The 23,899-nt window shown below is 37.0% G+C and overlaps 1 protein-coding gene across 2 annotated transcripts in view; it reads left to right on the top strand.

Annotated features, from left to right (window-relative positions):
* DTNBP1 (dystrobrevin binding protein 1) overlaps positions 1 to 23,899 on the top strand; it is a 68,413-nt gene that overhangs the window by 27,405 nt on the left and 17,109 nt on the right. The window contains exon 7 of one of the 2 annotated variants that reach the window (XM_085220154.1): positions 634 to 656. The exons of the other annotated variant lie outside the window; for it this stretch is intronic. Coding sequence (XP_085076280.1) covers positions 634 to 656 — 23 coding nt within the window. The remainder of the gene's footprint in view (positions 1 to 633; positions 657 to 23,899) is intronic. 2 annotated transcript variants of the gene reach the window in all.

Genomic DNA, 23,899 nt, shown 5'->3' with positions numbered 1-23,899 from the left:
ATCAGTTTGCAATTTCCTGAAAACAGAGAAAATATTTCTCTTATCTATGTGCTTTGCATTCAGAATTGTCTCATTACTGAAAGTGGAATGTGGCCTGGTGTGAAGGAAAAAAGATGCATCTGCTTTTGACTTGATTTCTTAGTTGTCTGGTACTGGAGTATTGTCTGCTTTCTGTCACTCTGTGTATTTAAAATTCTGTCCTCTGAGGGGAATGTTTCTGTTGCCTTCAGAGTGTGTTGCAGCTGAGGGAGTGAAATTGTAAATTTTTGTTCTTTGCCATTGTCAAAAGGATTTTTTAATAGCATTGATGAAAATGGAGCACTTACTGTTATTCACTAGTCAATAGATGCTCTAATATCCAAAACCTTAAGAAGTCTTGATTATTTTTGTAATAACATATCTTGAAATTATGTGGATAGATATAAATATGCAACATCTGTGTAATTGTGCTTATTAATGAATAGATGGTAGCCTAATTTTGAAACAGTTTGATTTAGGTAAGCACACTTAGTGGTATTTATTACCCTTACAGATGATGAAAATAAAATTCTTTGCTTTTAGTCTTTTAATGAGTCTTAACATTTCTACTTTACTGATTTGCTTATGTATTTGTATTCTGGTTTTCTCCTACAGGAAGGAACTTGAGACCTTCAAAGGTAAATTCTGTTAGTTTTTTTTCATGTTTCACTTGAATATTTACAAGAGTTACTGTAATTTTTATATCAAATGAGACCAGCACAGAACTGTTCCACTTCTGCATTTGATAATCTGAATTTTATGTCAGACCCAACATGTCAGACTCTTTATTAAGTTTACCTGTTCTTGCTCCTGGTTTCATTGGGGGAGTCATAATTGTAGGAAGAGCACAGAGGGTACTGTTGTTTTAGGTAGATTTCAGAGATTTTGTATCGGATCAGGTCTCTCCCTTGGTGTTAAGTTCTGAATGTTAAGTGCTTTGTCTTCTGCTAGTTAATGTCTTTTCCAGAATGAAATATATTTTTGATGCGTTGTTGGCTATTAATTGTTGGGCTTCTGTCTAGCTATTTCTAGGAAATTTTCACAGTATTATAGCATCGGATGGATGAAATTCCTGTAGCTCAACTGTTTGGATATAAATTATTATACATACATGTGTCCATCCCAAACAATATGCAGTGGCTAGGAACTCTGTGGTGTTTTATTGCTCTGTCACTGTGGTATGTAGGTAGGACACTATCATTTTCAGTTAATCTTAAATTCAGGCTTACTCTACCTACTAATGTTAATGTTTGATCAGCTTGAGAATTGTTTTGATCTCTTGCTTTGAATAAGGTATGACTGTGGCTTTGTGACTAGTCCTTATTTATGAACACCAAGTCAAGTACTTTGACTTATACCAATTAACTGTCTCTTCAAATTGAAGGTAGGTCTGGGATTTTCAATCAACTGCATTCCCCTTTGACTTTTCAGTTCATTACTATCTCATCCTTACATAATGCTGAAAAAGGAAAATAATAAAGCTAACGTTAGTGGACAAGCTACACAGATTATGTAAAATGTCACTTTATCTGTAGCTTACCATAACAACTCTTTTTTTTTTTTTTTCATTGATGTGACAGCTTTCAACACAGACTAGCTCAATATAAAACCAAAGATAAAGCCAAGCTTCTATCCCATGGCAATGCAGCTACTTTGCATTACCTGATACTCATGAGAGTAGTGAATCTTATTTTTGTTTGTTTTAATTAAGGGAGTTAAGCAAATCAGGAGGTTTCCAAAATTAGCACTCTCTTGGATTCTCTTCCCCTTCCCCCACCCCCCCAACGGTAGTAACTTTTTGGAAAAGTAGATGTTAATGTACTTCACAAGCACAAATATTTTCATGCAAGGGAAAGGTGCTGGCTATATGCTTACCTTGAAATTTATGTCAACCTGAGTAACTGGTTTTGTAATGGATATAGATGCATACAGTTTTCCAGTAGTAGTTATGAAGGCTTATAGTAAGCAAGAGAAGGTTTTTACTTTACAGCAATTGTAAGCAGATGCCAGGAAAGAATCCAAACTATTTTCTTGCTTTTTCACTGAGAAGTTCAACTGTAGTCGATGGTTGTTACAATCCATATCAATGACTAAGGAGTAGGATCTCATACTACACCGAGGAAAGACCAAGTTAGACTTTTCTCTATGCCTGTGGGGTGTTTCCAAACCAACTGATCAAATTTATTATCAAATGTCAGAAGCTATGGAAGGCTGAAAGAGCACAAAAACAGTGTCAGATCTTTAAAAATAGAAATTAAGCATCAGCCTAAATGTTATTATTATTATTATTTTTTTTTTATTTTTTTTTACAAATTGAACTAGTGGATAAGGTTGTAGTCAGTAGAAAAAGAGGGAGGTAGTAACTAATAAAATTTATTTGACGTGACAAAATGGTCATGTCAAGCAAGTTTAAATTTTTTTTTATAAGATGACAGCAGCATAGTTTAAAATGAACAATATGTATCTTATTTTAGCTCTGGAAACAGCTTGTACTGTCTTGGCTGATGTTATCCCAGGAAGTAGAAATTAAACCTACTGGAGAATGTGTACATGGCTGGTTGGAAATCTCTACTTGGAGGGTAGATTTCTGTAGTTTCTTAAAATGTCTTCATTCTCAGCTCTGATTGATGCTGTTTGGAATTCTTGCTGTTAACATGGATGGTAAAACATAGATGTTTACCATACTGACTTAAGTCTTTTTTTTTTTCTGGCCTTTTGAAACTTCAACCAATTTCTGAGTACCATAGTATGCATTTCATCAGCTGATAAGGAACAGAGAGTTTCCTCACTCCTCACAGAGTGACAAACGTTTCAGTTCTACAGCAGCTTTGTATGGTCCTAACTGGTGGTTCCTTCATGCATATTTCTGTTTTAAGCTGCTTCCAGAGCTTGTGCAGAACATGATCTGCTGCTTGGTTTAGCTTTGGTTGATGCAGCATGCTGAAATAGCTCAGTAGATGGCCAGGGGAAAGGAAAGTTGGCACAGGATGAGGAGCGTGTCAAAGTTATCAGTGCAATGCAGTCACCTGAAAAGCAAATACCTCTGATGGTACAGTACCTAACAGGTTTTAAGGCTGAGATGAGAAAGTATTAGTACCGTTGTGTGAAGACTGATAAGACTGAAATACTGCATATTGTTTTTGTATGCTGTATACAAAACAGGTTAACTAGGAGTAGTTGGGTAGATTATTCTTTGTTTTATGTTCCAAGTATAGACTATGGCCTCAACTGATTTATCCTTGCGTAACTACCCAGACTGAAATGTGTTCATAAAAATGACCAGCACTGGTAGGCAGAAAAGAAAAACTGCCTAAAGTAAGAGCACTACTGTTCGGAGACAGAGGAGAAGGCAGTACTTTCTACAAACTGTATGCAAGGACATTTAAGCTGAATATTAGAAGGCTTTCTAATTGTCAGAGCCCAAGGTTTCTAGAGTTGATACCCACTATGTGCCATGGTTTTGTCTTCTGATTTTAACCTGGAGCTTAAGAGGTTTATGAGGAAGATAATTTGAAGTGAAGTGCTTTCATTATGGTGGCAGTGGACTCTGGATGTGGGATTTCTTCCAGGCTGGTGCTGAAAAGATGTCCAGTTGGAAGCTGATGTTGTTAAGTAGCATGAAACAAGCATGTAATAGTATGTTAAGAAATTAGGAATGATCTCATACAATCACAGAATGGCCTGGGTTGAAAAGGACCATAATGATCATGTAGTTCCAACCCCCTGCTATGTACAGAGTCGCCAACCAGCAGACCAGGCTGCCCAGAGCCACATCCAGCCTGGCCTTGAATGCCTCCAGGGATGGGGCATCCACAGCCTCCTTAGGCAACCTGTTCCAGTGCCTCACCACCCTCTGTGTGAAAAACTTCCTCCTAATATCCAACCTGAACCTCCTCTGTCTCAGTTTAAAACCATTCCACCTTGTTCTATCACAATCCACCCTCGTAAACAGCCATTTCCCCTCCTGTTTATACATTCCCTTCAAGTGTTGGAAGGCCACAATGAGGTCTCCCCTGAGCCTTCTCTCAACCTTTCTTCATAGGAGAGGTGCTCCAGCCCTCTGATCATCATCATGATTTTTATATTTGGCAATAAATATACTATTTTAGAATTTGTTTCTATATTTGTTTGCATTTGTGTAACAGACTGTACTCCTAAACATCCTGAGAAGTGGATTTTATTATGCTTTTCTTCCTTTAGCTTTAAGACTATTTACAGGGCCAGACATCCTCCTTTGTTGTTGGCTGTAGCTGTGGAGTAGAGTATGAGGGCAAAACCCTCCAGTCTCTTTTATTTCAGCCTCAGGGGTTTCTATTAAAATGTAAGCATAATACATTATTTATTATCTATGACACTGAGAAAGTGAAGGTTAGAGGCTTTCCTGCTTCTTGTATGAAACATCTTTGAAAAAGGCAGGGAGTGGCTGGTGTCTGCATTGTTACTGCTGCAGCGCTGGCACTGCTGTATCCAAAGTGTGGACATGCATGTAACAAAATATCTCAAAGCCTATCCTGTTTCTTTTTGTAATAAGTTATCTTGCGTAAGAGCTTTCTTGTCAGAGATGATGGATTTATGGATGAAAACATTGGGTATGACATTTGAAGTAGCCTGCAAGTTTCTTCCTATCTCTCTTCCATTTCAGTGTATGCAGAACCACTTTCAGGAGCTGGATTATGCCCTGTGCTGCCCTGTTCTGGGTGCTTAAAAAAGTGTTCTGCTGTGGATCTTGGCAATTTCCTGCAAGATTAGACAGTATTGTAGACAGTATTTGTGTGTGTGATTGTTTTTAGTACTTGATGCCTTTTACTTTTTGATTTCAGAAAGGAGTGTATAGTTTTCAATTTTACAGATGAGAAATTAGAAGTTAAATAGCAAACGCATTGTTATTTTTCTGTATTCTTGGAATTGACTGCAGTCATATAACTGCACTGAGATTTGAAATCTTTGGGCTGTCCTTTCAGAGACATGATACGATTTATGTTTTGGTGTTGTTTTTTCTTTTTTAAAGTGAACATTATTTCTGTCCCAGTGCATCCAGGATTGTGCAGTAGATGTTCAGAGAATACTGTAAACCTCTTTTAGTGAAGCAGAGCAATGAAGTAGATAATGGGAGGTGGGGGAGGGAAGGAGAAGATTAAAGCAGTAAAAGCAGTACATTGCACAATGGTAATAATTTACATTGCTGAGTTTAATTCGGGCTTCATCCACGTGGGAACTCTACACATGACAGGTTTTAAAATAACTTGCAAAAGTCCCATTTATTAAATAAAAATAAGCAAGGGGCTTAGGGTGAAATGTTTTGAGTTATGTTTCTGGAAAGAAAAGTAAGCAATTTAGGCTATTTAAAATCACCAACTCATCACTTTTTGACAATGAAAGGTGTCAGAAACTTTGTAAGGGCAGATATGCACGTGGCTTTAGCTACTGAGTCATGTGTATTTATAAGCTTTAACAGGATTAGTTTCATTCAAGCTCATGGAAGCTGGTCATACAATCGTTTCCAGCACTTCTGTTTACAGTACAACAGAATATATTTCCAGTTCTTTGCATCAGAGATCCCTCTCAAATAAGTCCTGATAATTTTTAAAAGCTTTGTCAAAATACTCTTTCTGAAAAAGAGAATCGTAAAGAGACAAGCTGCGTTTTTCTTGTTTGTTTTCCTTTTCTGTTAGTTTAAAGTATTGGGTCACAATACAGATGCAGATCTTATGTCATTGCTCTTTACAATCTAAGATGCTTCTGTTGAACTTGCAGTTTTCTCCGCCCACTTGATTTAATGGACTCTCCTCTACAGTGTTTCAAATAGATTTTATTTTTTAATTTTTATTTTTATTTTTTCTTCTAGCCTAAGGCTCATCTTTTTCACGCTGTATTCTGATACGCTGTCAAAAACCAACTTCTTGCTAGTCCTCATTACTCTTGCAGATGCATGAGTAATATGCAGTGGAGTTCTTTACAGCCTGTGGTTGACACAGTTCATTCTTTCAATGAGGATGTAGTGCCATAATCTTCAGTACACCATGCCCCATACTTCTGAGCAAGAGTAGGTGATGCTACGGTAGAAAATTATACCGACTGTATAGAGTCCATTCCTTCAATATTTCCAATTATATTACCCCCAAACCTTTCACACTCTGAACATTCACCATACTTTTTTTACTATGAAGAACTTTTTATTGACAAATTATGCCCATAACCAAGTTAGATAATAATGATGTACTGTTGTGGAATTTTGTATTTCAATCACCCTCCCTCCCCTGTTCAAGTAAGTATAAGTGTATGTCTTACATGTTTGGGTCCAGCTTCTAAAGCGTGCTATGGGAGATGGGCAGTGCTTCTGCTACTGGTGCTTCTTGAGAGTTTTTTGATTATTTTAGAATTTATTTAACTGATTATGATTTAAAAAAAAAAAAAATGTAGCACAGATGTAAAAGAGGACAAATTTTATTCTGTCATACCAGAAAACATAGAATCACAAAGTGGTTTGGGTTGGAATGGACTTCAAAGATCATTTAGTTCCAACCCCTCTGCTATGGGTGTGATTACCACCTATTAGGTGAGACTGCCCAGGGCCCCATCCACCCCAGCCTTGGACACCTCCAGGGATGGGGCATCCACAACTTCTCTGGGCAGCCTGTTCTAGCACCTCATTACTCTCTGAGTGAAGAATTTCCTCCTGATATCTCATCTAAATCTCTCCTCTTTTAGTTTAAAACTCTTCCCCCTTGTCCTGTCACTATCTACCCTTATAAAAAGTTGGTTTCCCTCCTGTTTATAATGTCCAAGTACATGACATCATTTGCCCTCCCTTTGTCCAGTGATGCTGTTGCTCCATCATGGAAGACCACCAGATTGATCAGGGACAATCTGCTTTTGGTGAAGCCATGCTGACTGTCTCGGATCTTTAGAACAATTGCTTCATTCTATTGTCATAAAGCTAAGATGGAGTTAACATTTTTTCAAAATATTCAGGCTTTGGATTTTTTTTTCCATTATTTTGTGTTATTTTGCTGAAAATATTTTGGGAATTTAACGTATGTTACCAACTTCTTTCCTATTCCATCAAGCCTTGTAACTTTAGATATTTTGTACTGTGTGTTACAAGAATTGACCAAGGTTCCCAGATATAATAAATATTCTCTGGAGAACTGAACAACTTGAGACTTGGTCTCTTCTAGACAATTCTTGAGTGAAAGGCAAATGAGTTTAACTACTTAAGTCTTCCATCATGCTGTAATAAGATAAGATAGATGGAAAAGGAAAATGGTCAAGCATCCTTATAGGTACATTGCATTTGATTTGCCGGTTGTGTTTTCTTATCTGCAAACTCTTACATCTGTTTAATTCTCAGGACACTTTTTAAAACTATCTAGATCAGAGATCTATCTACTTGTAAGCTCTGTGCACTGTAGGAAAAATATTCTCTACATATTTAGCTTGAATCACTGTAAAAACAGTATTTCCCTTTATGCCTTAGTGAGGAAGGGGCTACACAGTCAACTGGATGTCAGACTGAAAATTATTTTCCCCTATCTTATTTTAATGTTTTCAGTTAATGAGGGAAAAACAGGGCTTCCTTTCTCATGGCAATACAAGCTTTGGTGGGCCTTAGTTGATCATGAAATGGCACCCAATTTTAAGCTTGTTGTATATTACACTGGAAATGGATATGGGAGTTTAAAGCTGTAAATAGAGAGAAGGATTTCTGAAGGAAATCTAATTCTTAGAAAAGGACACCAGTCAGATATCAGATTATTTATGGACAAACCAGTTCATCATCCATCGTTGGAGCAAATATTGTGTGTTCTTGCAACTCAGCTCATTAAAGATTGCTTTTGTTCTGGTCACTTATTTCACCTCAAGCTACTTCTGTTTTACTGTTTTAAATGCTTTTTTCTTTTTGCTTACTGTGAATTTTGCCTATAATGCGATTTTGTGTGCTGCAAATTTGATAGTGCTGTTTGTTTGTTTGTGATCTATTTACTTGACTAGATTTCAGGCTTCTATATGCTGGCTGTCACCTGAAAGTAGTATTCAGACAATGAAGTAATATCCATACAATAGTAGTGTTCCAGATACTTCAGAAACCTTGTCTTTGTCAGCTTTTTTATCCTAATTATGACTGGGGGAGATAGGAGGGAAACTTCTTTTCTTTATAATTCTCTTCCATTTCCGTGTATTTTTAGAGGCTCTTGTGGTTTTTGTTGTTTGTTTTTAGGTGAGTTTTTTATGTAGCACTTAAGCTCTTCCATCCTATCATATGTTACTTTGTGTTTTGAGGGAGATAGCTTATTCTCCCGACAAATTTGGATTTTGATGTACTTATGTAGCATCAATTTTGTCCTCAAATTTTACTTTTGTGTTCTAGTCTCAAACTAAGTCCAAAGCCCTTTCAGGGATCAGATACTCCACAGCAATTTTGACATCACTGCAGCTAGAAATAAGATGGCTCCTGGATGTATACGTACAACTCTTGCTTCAGCAGAATTTGGCTCTGGATTGGAGTCAGCCTTGCCGAATCCCATTTTTGTAAGGAGTGGAGGGGCCAATGTTTTAATAAAGCAAGAGAGATTGAGTGAACAATAGAGAATAAGATGAATGGTGAGCCAGTTAGGTAATGGGAACAAATTTCATGGGAACAAAAGCCCTGTCATACCCAGTTTACATAGAAAATAAAACATTTAAAGGTGTACTAGTTTGGTTGTCTATAATGCTTAAAAGACTGATGGGGGGGGGGGGGGGGGAGGGGGGGAAAAGCTTGTTATGTTTGCAGTGCTAACTGGAATTCATTCTTTAATTACTGAAGTCCAGACTGCTGGCAGGATTTTCTTGTGATTATGTTTTTCTTTTAATCTTCCTCATAAATATATTTGGTGTTATTTTCACCAGCGAAATAAACTAATTTCATAGGCCCATGTACTCCTGGGATTTTTTCCCTCTAGTCAGGAAGATTTGAGAAGTACGTGTTTCATAACTTCTTTCTGTCTGCATTCTATTTTGAAAATTGTAATCAGAAGCTTTCTGAAATGTGTTATTTTTAAGTAAGAGAGAAAGCAATCACATTGTCTGTCATGGTTTCCAGCAGCATTGAGAATGCTCCTAAACGGAAGGAGTAGCGCGTGCCAAATTCTGAGCAATGTCTCACCATTTCTGAAACACAAAAACGGTGTTGTGTAACTGTAGCATCACCATGACCATATTCTTGGCGATATGCTGTTTCTATAATTTTGTAACTGCATACACATCTGCATTTTTGATGAAAATCCTGTTGTGTGATGCAGAAAATTCAGTTTTCAGAAGAGAAAACTGCTAATGTGTTAAAAGATTGCCTTCAAGTTTTTCAGTATTTTATATGTGAAGTGAGAATAGTATGTAATCTGGATTGTGGGGTATCTGAGCTGAGCCATGCTAAGTAAAAGTACTTTGAGGGGAGATCCATATGAATATTTTCCAATTAAAAAAATTCATATCCTTCCCTTCCCTTTTCCTTGTTTCTAAACAAATTCAAGTGATTCCAACTCTCTGTGAAATAAGTGCACACTGTAACTGCATGCCAAGGAATTGTAACCCAGTGGGAAGCACTTCCCCTATCAGCCACCCCTTTATTCAGCTGTGTGTGGTATCTTCCCAAATACATGCATGCATTCTGGTGTGCCACAGCTGCTGCTAGCTTGCATTCAGGTTCTGCAAAGGCAGGGAGTTGGAGCATCAATGTGCATGCAGCTGTGTACGAGTGACCCATTGAAAACTGTTAGCTGCCGTGTTACTGCTTTGAAAAAGCAGGCTTCTAGCACCGGTCTTTGTTCTACATCAGTGAAGATGCACATCAGCGAAGCTGCTTGCTAACTGGAGGTTTCATTTGACCGGTACCGTGCTCCTGTTTGCCTCCTTCTTTTTCACTGCCATGTCATCTCCGGGAGCCCCTGAGAACACTCCAAAGAATTCACGTAGGTGGAACTTTATTATCCTTATTATTTGCCAGGTTAATTTGTCAAGCTAATGGAAGTGAGCTTTATTCGTTTCTTCGCTTACCACAATTGCCTGATTTGTAAAGGGCGTGCTGTACATGGGAGGTTAAATACCAACTTGATTTAGCAAATCTGTGGGAGATAGCGACTTCGTGTCTGTTTTGTCAGAGCTTTTGTTGATTGCTTTGCTCTGTTCTTTTGCATTATTGTCAGAATAATAATAATTGGGTTGAGTGTGAGTAAATATGAACTACTAAAAGGATACAAAGGCAACTGTACCGTGTTAGCTAATATTCAGGCAGACTTTTGTCTGAGGGTGGGGTGATGTTGGAGGATGAGAGGGCAGGGAGAATTGTTATCTGAAGATAGAAACTCAATATTAAAAATTAGAGTGGTGGATTCATTCAGGTAGATACAGTTGTGCTAATTTTTTATTTCCTTCAGATGAAATATTAAAAAATAAAATCGTATTTTTAAATCAACTGCTGTCACTTACCCTAATGAGCAGCCTGTGTCATCTGAAGCAGCATTCCTGTTAACATAATTAAGAACATTTTTATGGTGTTAATTTGTAACGAAGTTTATGTCTAGAATGGTGCATCGGTTAAAATGAAACTGAGAGATGGATTTCTGCTCTGATTTTTAGGTTCTTTTATATAACCACCAAAGAAGCTTTTATATTGCTGTTCACATGGATTTTTTCAGTTTTTTTCAGTTGATGTTCAGGATCAAAAGATAACAAAAAACTGAACCCTTACACTTTTTTAATGACCTGGCGGAGTATGCCTTTATCAAGGTTCTATCTATGAGTTGTAGTTTTGACCACTAAATTTGGTGTACATGTATGTATAGCAAAGTTTAACATCTTACATTAGGCAATTCAAGCAGTATGGGAGAACTCCTTTCAATTGTATTCATTATAAATACTTAATATATCCAATAGTTGTTTTTCCATGTATTCAGAAGGACGGTTGACTTCACATAAAACTGGCAAAATTTACACTCTGTTCTGCTAAATGTAGTGTGACCACTTTGCACTCAAAATTGCTGGTTTATAGCAAGCAGTATGCACACTCATGGCATAATCCATTTTGTTTCCTTAACTACTTTGTACATCTTGACAGTAGTTGTATTTTGTTTCATTTTGATTTTTAATTCCTCGGATTGAAATGGAGGCATGTTGCTGGGGGTCTGTGGTATCAAGACAGCTGAATCTTCCAATTTTTCCCTTATTTTCAATGATATCCTGGACAGAAGAGCAGCTATTTTGTGTCTGTGGCCTAACATTAAATTGCTGTAATGAATAAAATAGGGAATTGCAGAATATTTCTGAAATGGAGCAATTGCAATATCAGTCCTCCAATGACTGATAGGAAGCGGTAGCATTAAGCATGAGCTTTAGTGTCAACAATAATTCTGGAGTGGTTAGCACCTCTGTGGTAACCAGTTTTGTTATTATTATTTTTTTTTATCACATTTCTTTCTATATTTTCTTCTTGATGACTGGAAAAAAAAAAAAAAAAAGTAATACAAAAAGAAAAATTGGCCTATAGAATTCTCATGATAATCTGTTTGCTCCCCATCTCTGTAGGCTGAGGTTAATCAGAAATTAAGAAATACTCATCTACATGCTCTTAGAAAGATTGCTTCACTCTAACAAGATCAGATGTGACACGGTGTTCAATGTTACCCAAAAGCATCATCTTCTTGCCTGTGAATGCATCTCTGTGCTATTGAATTTCTGATCAGATTCCTTATGGCAGTATTCTTTTTTCACTTGTGCTTCTTTGGTGTTATTATGTTAGATATGTAAATGTTAACACAGGCATTTCATCAATTTGATTTGTAGCTAAATGTACGGTTACAGATCTCATGATTTTTTAATATTTCTCCATGTGACAGTATTTCTTTTGGTAGTAGCACTGTAAATGCAATGCTATTCTGGTCCTTCCAGCGTTCTGAATTGGTAGAAATGCTTTAAAAGCTGCAGTGGAAATAATTTATTCCTCCTGTGTAGAGCATCCATAGATAAATCTCTACACAATCCTCCTTCCACAGCAGTCTGTAACCAACTACTTGTTCTGCTTTCTAATCATGCAGCTCAGGAGGGTGGGTGCCTGAGGTGTGCGTGTGGACGTGGAGCAGTGCTGCAGCTTTCTCTGCTCTTAGGAAAAGGGGCAAGAAGGGGGATGTTCTGGTAACCAACTCTGCCCAGTTTATTTACTGGCGTTTATTTGGGAGTGTTAAATTGTATGTCGAGGCATTAGAGCTGTGACACCGTGCAAACATAATTTTAAAATATTGTTCCTCGTGTGGCATCCCATTTATAATGTATTTGTTTTTACTGAACAGATTCAAGACTGTTCTTTAGAAAATGATGTTGAATAATTGAAAAGATGAAATACTTACATTATACTTACATATATATATATATATATAAATATATATAAGATGAAATACTTATACGTATATTATTACCTAAATGAAAACATTTTTAGGTGTAGGTAATATTTCTAAATCATTTTTAATGGAATGTGTAAGCTCAGGCTGAAAGAGGTTAAGACACAGTTTTGACTAACAGAACTCATTGTTTCATTTTTAATGACTTGGGTTACTTGGTAGATTAAGAGGAAATGAAAATCTTGTGGAGATGTCACTCAACCCTTTCTCCTTTTATGTAGAAGCCAACTAGTGCTATTTTGACATTGCATCAATGAGGCTTGATCAAAATGTAGCTGGCTGTGTCTCATTATAAATCAAACAGAAACAGTGCCATTTATATGAATACATTTTTGGTTTAATTAGATGATTATATAATCACTGTAGGCCTAGCCCACCAATATTTCCGTTGGCTCGAGAGGCTTTTAACTTGGATCATAATCATGCAAGAAATCCTCACAGATTTCTCTCTTTGGTTTTTCAACATTAAAGTGAAAAAAACCCTACTTCCCTGAGACGACAACTGAAAATATGAGGAGTGGTTTTCATAATGTGTCTTATGCTTTTACACAGGTGGGAAATGTAAGTGGGGCTACTTGATGAGCTGATGTTTTGTGGCCCTCTGGTGATGTGCAAACCACAGCTGTGTGGACCTGGCTGTCTGAAGTCCTAGTGGCAGGTGCAATGTGATTTCTTTTAAACTCTGTTTAACCATACAGCAGGCTTACGAGGATGGGCTTTTTAACCTTTGCTTTAAAGAGCACTAGTTTACTGTCTATGCCTTTGGTGTCTTGTGCAGCGTTGCTCCTAGAACGTGCTGGAGAGCAGGGCCCTCAGGAAGTGCTTGCAGCTTCTGCTGCTGGCTCTAGCAATCTATGTGACTGTCTCACTGTGTTAAGGGCTTGGATGACATATGTATTTTCCCTTTTTGTGTTTTGGTACATATTTAGAGGGTTGCACTGCCAGTCACTTAGTATCTGGTTCTCATCACACCCAAATGTGTTTTGGATGCAAAGCTGTAGGAAAGCTGACAGAATGGAAAGCCAAGTCCCAGACTTCTAGGCATATCTGGGAAACCATAACTGGTATGAAAACTTTCATTAGGCACAGAATAGGAGGAAGTCTGGCAGAGACACTTCTCTGTCTTCTTTTGTCCCCCCCATAGAGTTACTGAGTGACCTTCCTACCACTGAAGAGTTCTCCTGCATATTGATGATTATTCGGTCTAGTTCTCATAAAATTCATGAAGTGAAAATGAATTTGGTATACAGAAGAATTGTGAGCTCTATCTACACTAAAACAGAAAATAGAAAAGATTTTATCTAATAAAGACAAAAAAAAAAAGATTTATTTTAAGTTAAGCTTCATAGAAATTTGGAAATTTTGAGGATTTCCAAGACAAAAAGATATGTTCGAAAGAAAGTTGCAACATGCTGGACTATGCTTAAAGGCATTTTTAATGCATTATCGAAAAAGACTTGAATGTATTTCAGAAAAGCCAATGCTCTGACTGGTAGTGCTGCTTACAGTCCTCCAAAGTTCAAGATTTCAAAAAAGCATTAATCATAATGAGATATTTTCATTTTAAGATAAAATATTGATATTAAGATATATATATATTTTTTTAAGTATTGTGGCAATTTTTACACACACATTGTTACTTTTTGACTAATGGATGTAATGCAGTTCTTTAAGGATTACTCACATGCTTAAAATACACACTATATATATATACATATATATACATATAACTGTAATATTAACTTTTAAAAAACACTTATTTTATCTGATTGAGTTTAAATTTGGAAATTCTGTGTTTAGTCTGAAGAGTTTGGGGCAGTTTTTAGTTTTGGGACTAGGTGATTCTAGCCACTGTAGTGAGAATGGGTGGTTCATGTCAGTAAAACATGCAGAAAATAAACTTGTACTCTACCCTTGCCATGATTACTATATTAAGAAAAGTGGCAATAATAATTATGCTAATCTTGCTTGACATTACTGTTTAAAAAAACAGCAACTTGGCTTACTTTATACTTCCGATGACCTGCAGGGCTTGTAACGTGATAAAGAAATTGGCAGAGAATTAGTTGCCCTTGGAGAGGTGCTCTACTTCAGCTATTTATATTTTGCCAGTTTTTAAGCTGTTTTGGTAAGTAGGGAGATTGCTCTGGAAAAGAAGAAAATACCGAGAAGGGATGTCCTGGGATACGGATTGGGCTTTAGTACATCTTTAAGTCGGTCTGGGAACTAATCTGATTAATATTAGTGATACAGGCAGAAATACTGGAAGGGTACTAATGAAACCCGTTTATGACAGATGGGATGTCTTTTCTGCACTGAAAACACTGTTGATGCAGAGCTACAAGAATTTAAAGACGAGAGTAGGAATAAAATGTAGTGGCCATTTGCTTTGGGCTTTTTTTTTTTTTTTTTTTTTTACCTGTGGAAGAATCTGAGCTTTCTATGGATCCTTGCATTTCCCCCACCTCTGTATTCTTGTTTTTCTCCCACAGTACCTTAGTTTTCTTCTTGAGTTTCCAGGCCCCTTTCCACATTCCACAAAAGCTTTCAGCTTTCTTCTTTTGTCCTGCTGTCTGAATAGGATGGGTGCATATGGCAGCTGTTCCTGCAGAACAGGGCATGGAGGTTGCTGTCTGGCAACAACCTGTCTCATTCTAGATGTGCCTGTGGAATAGGTAAAGTCCCCACCTCCATGCCTGTTCCTGGTGTAAGATTGTTAACAGGAGATGATTTTCTTCCAACTCTCGCTTCTGACATAATCTGTAGGAGTTTGGTGTTTTTCAGTCTTCACCTCCATTCCAAATGTGGATGAAAATAACCATTAGTGGGAAGGGTTGAATAGATTCCCAGCAAAAAGCATCAGTCATAAGCCTAAGGTATTCCTAAGGAAAATTCCTAAGAAAACCATGCTAGCTCACACATTTTGTCCTCTGGTAGTTAGCAGCAAGCCAGAAAGTTGTACAAGTGACAGGTTATTGAGTGAAAATGATTTAGGAGGTAAAGGATCTCGGTGATAAAGCTGCATTTGATAAATGAGCTACTGAGATTAATTCAACTGTGAACAGCGTAAATAGCATCCTGGGATAGATCAGTCATGAAATCTCCAGTGGACAGCTGCAAATGAGAGGAGGTACTAAAGAAACAACTGAGTTATTGCACCAGGAAAGCCTGGCTGGCTGGAGGGCGGGTGGTGGGAGAGAATTCCATCAGTAAATACGTTGAAGGAATCAACAGCAAGAAAAAGAGAAAAAAAAAATTGTGAAAAGCCAGTGTGGGGTTGGGCATTATTTTTGTTTTAGGGTAGCTTTTTATTTTCTTTTTTGCTGATCAGTATGCCTCCAACTAGTTGTTAATTGTGTTAAACTGTTCTAGTATTAACTCAGCAAAGAGGCTTTTTAAAATCCTATAAGCACTGAAAATGCCATCTGCCTATGGTGTGATACTATTTGTTCTTTTATTCTAGCGTCAGTTGTTTTCTGACTTACTCCAGTCATCAAATTATTTGGGAGGAGGAACACAAGAGTATTTGACCAACTTTAATGAAATCTGTTGGGCAGAAACATTTTTTTTTCCCCATAAGCTGTTGTTTCTATGAGTTTATTACAAAAGTGCTGCTCTTCCACCTACAGAACTTGAGAACTGATTTCTCTGTTGTATAAATTTAATCATTGGTGAGAAGCCTGAAAGTCAGTTTCGCCATATTCTGTTAATTGATATCCATCATTCTTGGTTGCTGTTCTGAAGGTAACACAGCAATGCTATAAAGAGAGTTCAGTATAAAGCTACAAGATTGCACGTAACCATCAACCTTGTTCTCAAGGACAAGACAGAAAAAAAGTGGGATTATTTATTTATGTGTTTTTATTATCTTCAGAAGATTTAACTGCATCCCAAGTCCCAAACTTTCTTGCATTTCTTCAGAGATTTTCCTTACTAATTTTCAACTGATCTGGCCTCTAACTCAGTCTGCTTGTTTCTGTGATGAACATTCCTTTCCATATTATGAGTACAGGGGATAGGATTAGGGATGAGATTAAATTTATTAAGTATAATGAAAATATGTTTGGTTTGTTTTTTGTTTTCTCGTTCAAAAACAGCATAATTTCTGTTTTTAACTATCTGTATTTGCGTGGAATGCCAGTTTGCCATGTACAAAACTACACTGCTTCACCTTTTGGTTTTCAATTCCATGTTGTAAGTAATTTTCTCAGCTTTATGTTTTATTAAGCCCTGTTGGAAGTTTTAAGTAACTTATGTAAACACAAAATTGATGCACAGTGTAGCAGTATTTTTAGGAATGCCGTCCTGACTTCCATCTGCACTTGTACAGAGAAGACACTATTGGACATCAGTGTGATCTCTTGTGTCATGACCTAAAAAGACAAATGAAAAAGCAGTGTGCCCTTGGTTCTCAAGTCGTGGACAATTGCCAGGACTTTGCATTAAAGCCCACAAGCAGTGGTACTAGAAGCATTTTTGCATTAAAAGATAGGTGGAGTTATATGCGGATCACCGATCTAGCATCTCTAGCGGGATGGAGACAGATTTGCTCTGACAATATAATGCGCTTTGCAAGCTTCTATTTTAAGAATTCTTTGTACTATGACTTCTTTCAGACTATACTGGACAAGTATTTTGTTTCAGGAGTCTTACCCTTCTAGAGGCTCCGGGTTCATAATGACAGTGTTAAAATCTCCAAGTCAGAGAGTTCATACGTATAGAGCAGCATTTTTCATGACTACTTCTCAGTGTAAGCCTTTTATATTGTAAAGCTGAGTTGCTGCATGCTGTTCTTTTGTGCTTACATCTCTTCCAGAAATCTTGGAGTGATCTGAAAATCTGCATTCAGCTTCAGGATGAGTGCAGCACGAGCAGTGAAAGCACAAATGGCATGTCTGTGTGCTGCCTCACTTGATAAGTTGGAGGTATTAATATGCTGAATCAGTTTGTGTAGCCTTGGTCACGCAGTGCGTGTATGTTGTGCTTTCAGTACTGCTGATTTGGTGAGCTGCCTACTGCTTTTCTTTCTAATCTGTCACCTGTCCCTGTAGGTGATAAAGGAGAAGGGAGGCAATCTTTCTGACTGCCTAGGACTTCGGAAGAATATTTTATTTAAACAAAATTTAATGTAAGAATGCCCTCATATGTAGTCTTCCTGTGTGTGTGTGGAACTCACTATGTGTTGATCTGACCAGGAAAGGTATTTCTAAACAGAGAATCATCAGATATGACCTATATTGTAGGTTGATTCACTGTAAATACGTTCCTATTTTACCTGCAGGAATGCAATTTCTTGTTTTAACTTCTAAATGCGTTAATGTAGGTGCATGCTTATGAAATGCATTTTTTCCAGTTTTTTTTTATTATTATTATTTTCCTCTAGGCTGAATATCATCATTCAATTTAGTTTTTTGAAAATTTTAAACTAGCATTAGAAAAAGCAGGATGTCAGGCTATAATAGCTGCTGATATGATTACAGTTTTCACTTTTAAAATGGATTATAATAACAGTATGCAAGTGTATCATTTCTGACCTATTTAAAGAGCAAGTGGAAACTGCTACCTTGCAGACTTCTGTAACAAAATGTCATTCATTCTGGTCTTTTAATATTTATGGTATTCACATGTGAATTCATTTGTAATACATTAAATACAGTGCATTTGTACTTAAGCATGCACTTAAACGTTTGTCTTTGTTAAAACTGACTTAGGGGTTTGGCATATATAGGTGTATTAAAAGATAAAAGTAATTAATCAAAACAAACAGTATATACATATATTTTATTTCAAACAGATTAATGGTATAAAAAGTCCCTTGTTCTAAGACATACAGACAAACTAGTGTTTTACAGGGAGCTTTGCTGCTTAAGTTTTTGAATGCAAAAAAAGAACTACTTAATGCCTGATGAAAATCTGTGAATGTGTGAACCTTTTGTGGTTGATTGGGAAGAACTTGTTTTCTTGTGTAATGCACTACATTTACCAATCGTATTTTGAAAATATGGTTTGACTGTATTATTGAATCTTGGTGTTTTCTTCCTTCTGGGTCAAAATTTCACCTTGTTTGATTGGAATAGTCTCTGTTTGATACTCTATTTGCTGCGTATATAAATACACATATTGTCAAGGAAACTTACTTAATAACATAAATAAAGATCGCATGAAAAACAGTTTAAAAGGAATAATATCAGCAAGCGTGTTTCAAAACATGCTTCAAAACATGAGGCTTTCTACCAAACATTTAAAGTTTTTTAGAGCATGAAATGGTAATGATGATGTTACTTTGATTCCTTATGCATATTTCAGTTCTCCTTAGCCTTGTCACTGTTCTGAACAGATTTGATACTTTGTAGGAGAATCACAATAGTTTGAAGTTCAACGCTTCAGACTGAATACCTTCTTGGTTTATCATTTTATGGAGTGAAAATTCATCTATCAAAGAGGAAGAATGCCCTCACAGTATCTCCTGATTGGTTCACAGAGCTGCAACTCAACCCTTGTTTCTGGTTTCTAGTATATTCAGGAGCTGATGCAGAGGGTGGTACATGCACCAGATGCTATCTTTGGTTTGTTTCTCTTGGAAAACCTTGTAGCCATGATGTTCTCCACGTCCAAAAGGGTCTATTGTTAGCAAAGCCCTGGGACAGATCAGATCATTTTTATGTTAAAATATTGTGATGGATTTGTTTTTTTTAACCGTCCTTCACTATCCCGTCTTGTCTGCCTTGTTTGTGTTTTAAAAGAACATCCCAAAGTCTGAGCATCAAACATTCAGATCCCATAATATGGTTTGTATCACATTTCCATGACATTTAATCTTCAATTTAGAAAATAAACCTTGGCTTTTATGACTATGAGCTACATTTTCCCTGTGTGAAGCCAGTGTAATCAAATATGATATCGTCTGTTGAATACTTAAGTATTCTGCCTTGATCTCTGTTGAAAAGCATTAACTCTTAACACAGAAATAAAATAGTGATGTTTATATCAAATACAATTCCTGTTGGTTGCTCTGGGAAGGATGGAACAAATCTCTTTGCTTATAGATGCTGTTGGGGCTCACAAAGCAGATGTGTGATGACAGGAAGAAAGGGAAGGAAACAGGGCAGATGTAATGGTGGCCCGAAGGCATTGTTTTCCCATTGTCATGCTGAAGGTGTTGTGAACAAATATTCATATTTAATAAAGGCCATACTGTGCTCTAATAATATCTTCATTTAAAATTGGTTGATATTCAGCTTTTAATTGAGAGGCATGTTATGTAAGCGTAGATACAAAGATATAGCAAAAAATGGCCACAGAATGGGGTCAGTATACCTCTACGTGTGGTCCATCTTAATGTTTTAAAAATCAGCATTTCTGTTTGCTTTCCCAGAATTGCTTTGCAGCTCTGCAGGATCTCTTTGAATTGTTACAGGTACAGGTGGCCATACACATCTTACAGGCATTGAATGTGATTTTCATGGCTACAGGACTGAGAAAAGCCACAGATCACCTTGTGCAGAGGGATGCTGGTTAGACAAATGGGATTATGGTCAAGAAACTTCACTTTTTCAGAATTTAACCGCATTTTGTGAGGGTTAGAGTACTCGTGGCTCACTACTGATAAAAAATACAGTAAATAATAAAATTGAAAATGAAATTAATAATGACTTATGCCTATTCAGAAGGTAAGGAAAAGATATTGAATCAAACATCCTCTATTTTTATTTGAAGGCTTTCGAAATGCCTACCAATGGCAGAAGTTAATTGATAGAGATGTCAGGGAAATTAATTCTGCATTTCATGCTGTATCACAGCCCAGGCTCAGTTAAGCACTTGCTGTCCCAAGATGTGTCAGAAGATGCTGAAGACTTACATGCCACTGTATGCTGGAAAAAGAGAAGGCAGGGGTGAGATCTCAAATAGGTGTGCATGTTGAAAGGAGCAACTTTGCAGGAAGTGTATTTTTGAGATTTCACGGCCCTGATTCCATTGACTTCCCTCTTCAGGCAGCCCCCTTCCCTCTCCCTTTCCCCATGTCAATGCTTTTATCAGCTTCCTGAATTTCTGCTTTTATTCACTCCTCGCTGTCACTTTGATGTCTGCACATCCTTTAGGAGGCTTTCCTTTGTTTGCCTGAATGAGATACTGTATCCTAGGTGTCATCTGTCAGGTCCTTTTTACCATAGGCATAGACTCTAGTCGCTACTGGTCACCCCGCGTGTGCTTTCGTGTTCATCTCTAATTGCTCCTGCAGCTCCTTGGGTTTTTGTCTGGTTCAGTCGCTTCAATTGTGCAGATTTCTTTGGCAGTAGCCAATTCTATTGTGGTGAATTTTGTTCTTAGTGTTTGGTTTTAACACAACAAAGCATTCTGGGGCTCTTTCTCCTGGTTAGGACCGGTTTTCTCCTCACAACTTTTTTAATCTCTACCAGACTGGAGAAATCCAGCATAAAGGGTCATATTTTATTTATGAGCAACCCGAGTTGTCAGCTGCCCATCCCCTCCTCCCCTGCTCCATCTTCGTTTCTCTTCCTTTGTATCTTCTTTCCTTCAGTATTTTTTCTCTCTTGTTTCCTGCTCCACTGATGCATTAGTAACATCAGGCATCTGCTGCAGCCTCTCTCAAGTTCACTGCTTGAAGTCTCTTGTTTCCTTATGTGTGTGTTTGAATACTGAGCTAAGCAACTGATAGACCTAGTAAGGCTTACACTGCTTTGATGATGGTTACCTCTCTTCGTAAGAAGCAGGTGTAAAACATGAACATTAAATAACAAGAAGGTCTTATCTGTTAATTATGCTCTTTTTATGAGGATACGGATGACCTAGTTGCTTGGTTATGCTAGCCAAAGAAAAACTTGCCTAGCTTTATTTCATCCTAATAAATTAATCCATTAATCTTAAGCTATTAAACTCTTGTGTACGTGAGAAGACCTGTTAGGTTTGGCACAGTATCTTTAAACCAGCCTAATGCAATATTTGGAAATCAATGTTGCAGTTACTTACATCGGTTTGATTTGAATGACGTACTTTAGAAATCAATTTATCTGATACTGCAAGATAAGCTGATATGAACACAGGTTCAGATTACACTGTAATTTCATGCCTGATGCTGACAAATTAATGACTGAGTTTTGTCGTGCACTGAAAGTGAGCACAGCTGCCATTGTGGTTGTGGCTATAGGTGCCAATGTGATGTCTATTGGTTCTACACCTTCTGCCAGTTTTATGCCATCTGCAGGAGGACACATGAGACTTGTTGATCTTTAAAAGCAAAAAAGCAAAAACCACCAGAAGGTCAGAATTGTTTGATCCACAAAAGATATTTTTTGCACCCAAGCACAAATGTGTCTGGGGTACGGTGGTGCCAGTTTGATATAGTACTGTAAAATCAGGTTTATTTTTCATGGAGTGATGGCCTACCTTGATTTTGCCAACATTGATGCACTAGTTTATTCTGGTTGGCTTTATAAAAAATAAATGTGGTAAAAATTTGAATGAATTCAGATTGAAAACTTGATAACTAATGAAATGTAGTTTCCCTTCCTGTTAGTAGCAAATATTGGCTGCCATAGAGGATACTGGAAGACTTAAAGCATGAGACAAAAAAAAGAAACCCTGCTACACATTTCCATCGTAGTTTAGACACTGTAAGGAAAGTAGGTTTTTGGTTTTATGCCTCCCTGCATGGGTTGCTCTTTAATATTTATTCTTGAGTGTCTTTAAAAAATAGACATGGCAAAGTTGTGGAAGCCTTTCTGAATTAGCTGCAAAATTATACAAGTCTTTAACGTAGGCCTTTATTCCTCAATTAAGAGTAAAAGTTGAACAACTTAAAACAATAAGTCGCCAAGCCAGTGGGAGCAGATCATCTTTTAGCACTCTTTTTTTCTTTTTTTTTTCTTCTCCAAAAATATCTGTCTTAAAAGTGTATATATTTCATCAGAAGAATTCGTGCAGTGGAGCTCTTTAAAACCAGCCAATATTTTGCCAGCTGGAATTTTTGTCTGGGTTTCTTTTTCTGTTAAGATCTTTCATTTCTGAAATATGGACCAGTTAGTATTTTGTTCAAAATTAAATGCAAAAGCAAGTGGGATGGTTTCTAGTACCTGAAAACTGGAAGCAGAGAGGAATGTCTAAAACGTTTAATTAAAGTTTGAAGTTCAATATCCTTTCTTTAGAATAGGCATACTGGAAATCACCTTTAGAAAATTGACAGCCATTCTGGTTCAGCATTAACTAAATTGCTTTTCTCTTTCACTCAAGCTTTTTTGCTTTTTAAAAGTAAACATTTTCAGTGGAAAAAAAGCACACCAGTGGATATTTCTGACCTTACTGTATGATGCCCGTTTTTTCTCTTGAGCTTAATCTCAAAATTGTGACAATAGTGGTAAAATACTTAAAACACTGCCGTATATGTTCAGCCTCATTATTTCTAAAGAACTGAAATGTAGTCAATTTTGGGGTTGCCTGTCAACATTTTCTCTTGCCTGTAGCATATGGCACTGTTGTATGTTCAATTTTAAAAAAAGAATGATTGCTGCCTTGTTTTGCATTTGAAAATAAATAAGGCTTTTCAAAATAAGTTGCCCTGTTCTAACTGATGGTCTATGGGTAATGAATGCAGGACAGTGCGAATTCTGAAATTCCTCAAGTAGTAAAGCATCTCCAATAGCTGTGTCAGGAAGTTCCCCCTCTTCCATGTTACTTCCTAGAAACTGTTAGGATGTTCTGAGGTCTTCCTTCTTGTTCATCTCTAAGAATGAGGAAGGAGAAGTAGCAGTAGCAGTGTGAATGACTGGCGGTTTTCCTGCTTGTACTGAATGCTGCTTTGACAGAAATAGAGAAGGTAATATACTAAGTCAACAAGGAAAGATAAATATATCGATATAACCATTGGCTTTCAATGTTCTTTAAAAAAAAATATTACCACATATGAAAGTTTGACACCTTAAGCAGGCATTGTGTGTGACGAAGAGTGATTTTATTGGTATTCCTGTAGTCCTGAGAACTTGAAAGTTGAGGTTTAATTTGTAGGTTTTTTCCCTGGTTATGCTTAGCTTAAAATAGAAACAAATAATGAAGAACAGAAGCTTTTTTCTGTTTGTTTCTTTTTTAGTTACTATTTGGTCCTCTTGTATTGATTGAGCCTACTCCAAAGAGGTAGATGTGCATTTGCCTTTAGACGAAGCCCCACTTACATGTTAGAGCCAGGCCCTTGCATCCCTGACACTGACATAAATTCACTGCTGATATCTGGGAGTGCAGCAAGTCTCATAGCTCTGTGCTTTCGGATCTCCAGTTCTGTGATAGATCCAGATAAAAGAGGTCTGAATATTGGGAATGATTCCCAGTTCTGATGGACAAAAACATTTCATGTTACTTGAAGCACATTTGTAGATAGATCTGTTATGAAATGTTGTTTACATAACACATACCAAATTCCCTATTGTGTGGAAGAGATGAGGAAA

The sequence above is a fragment of the Meleagris gallopavo genome, chromosome 3 (assembly GCF_905368555.1).
Source record: "Meleagris gallopavo chromosome 3, MGAL_WU_HG_1.1, whole genome shotgun sequence".
Lineage (NCBI taxonomy): Eukaryota > Metazoa > Chordata > Aves > Galliformes > Phasianidae > Meleagris > Meleagris gallopavo.
The sequence above is the reverse complement of the archived record's forward strand: the minus strand, read 5'-3'. Positions and strand labels throughout refer to the sequence as shown.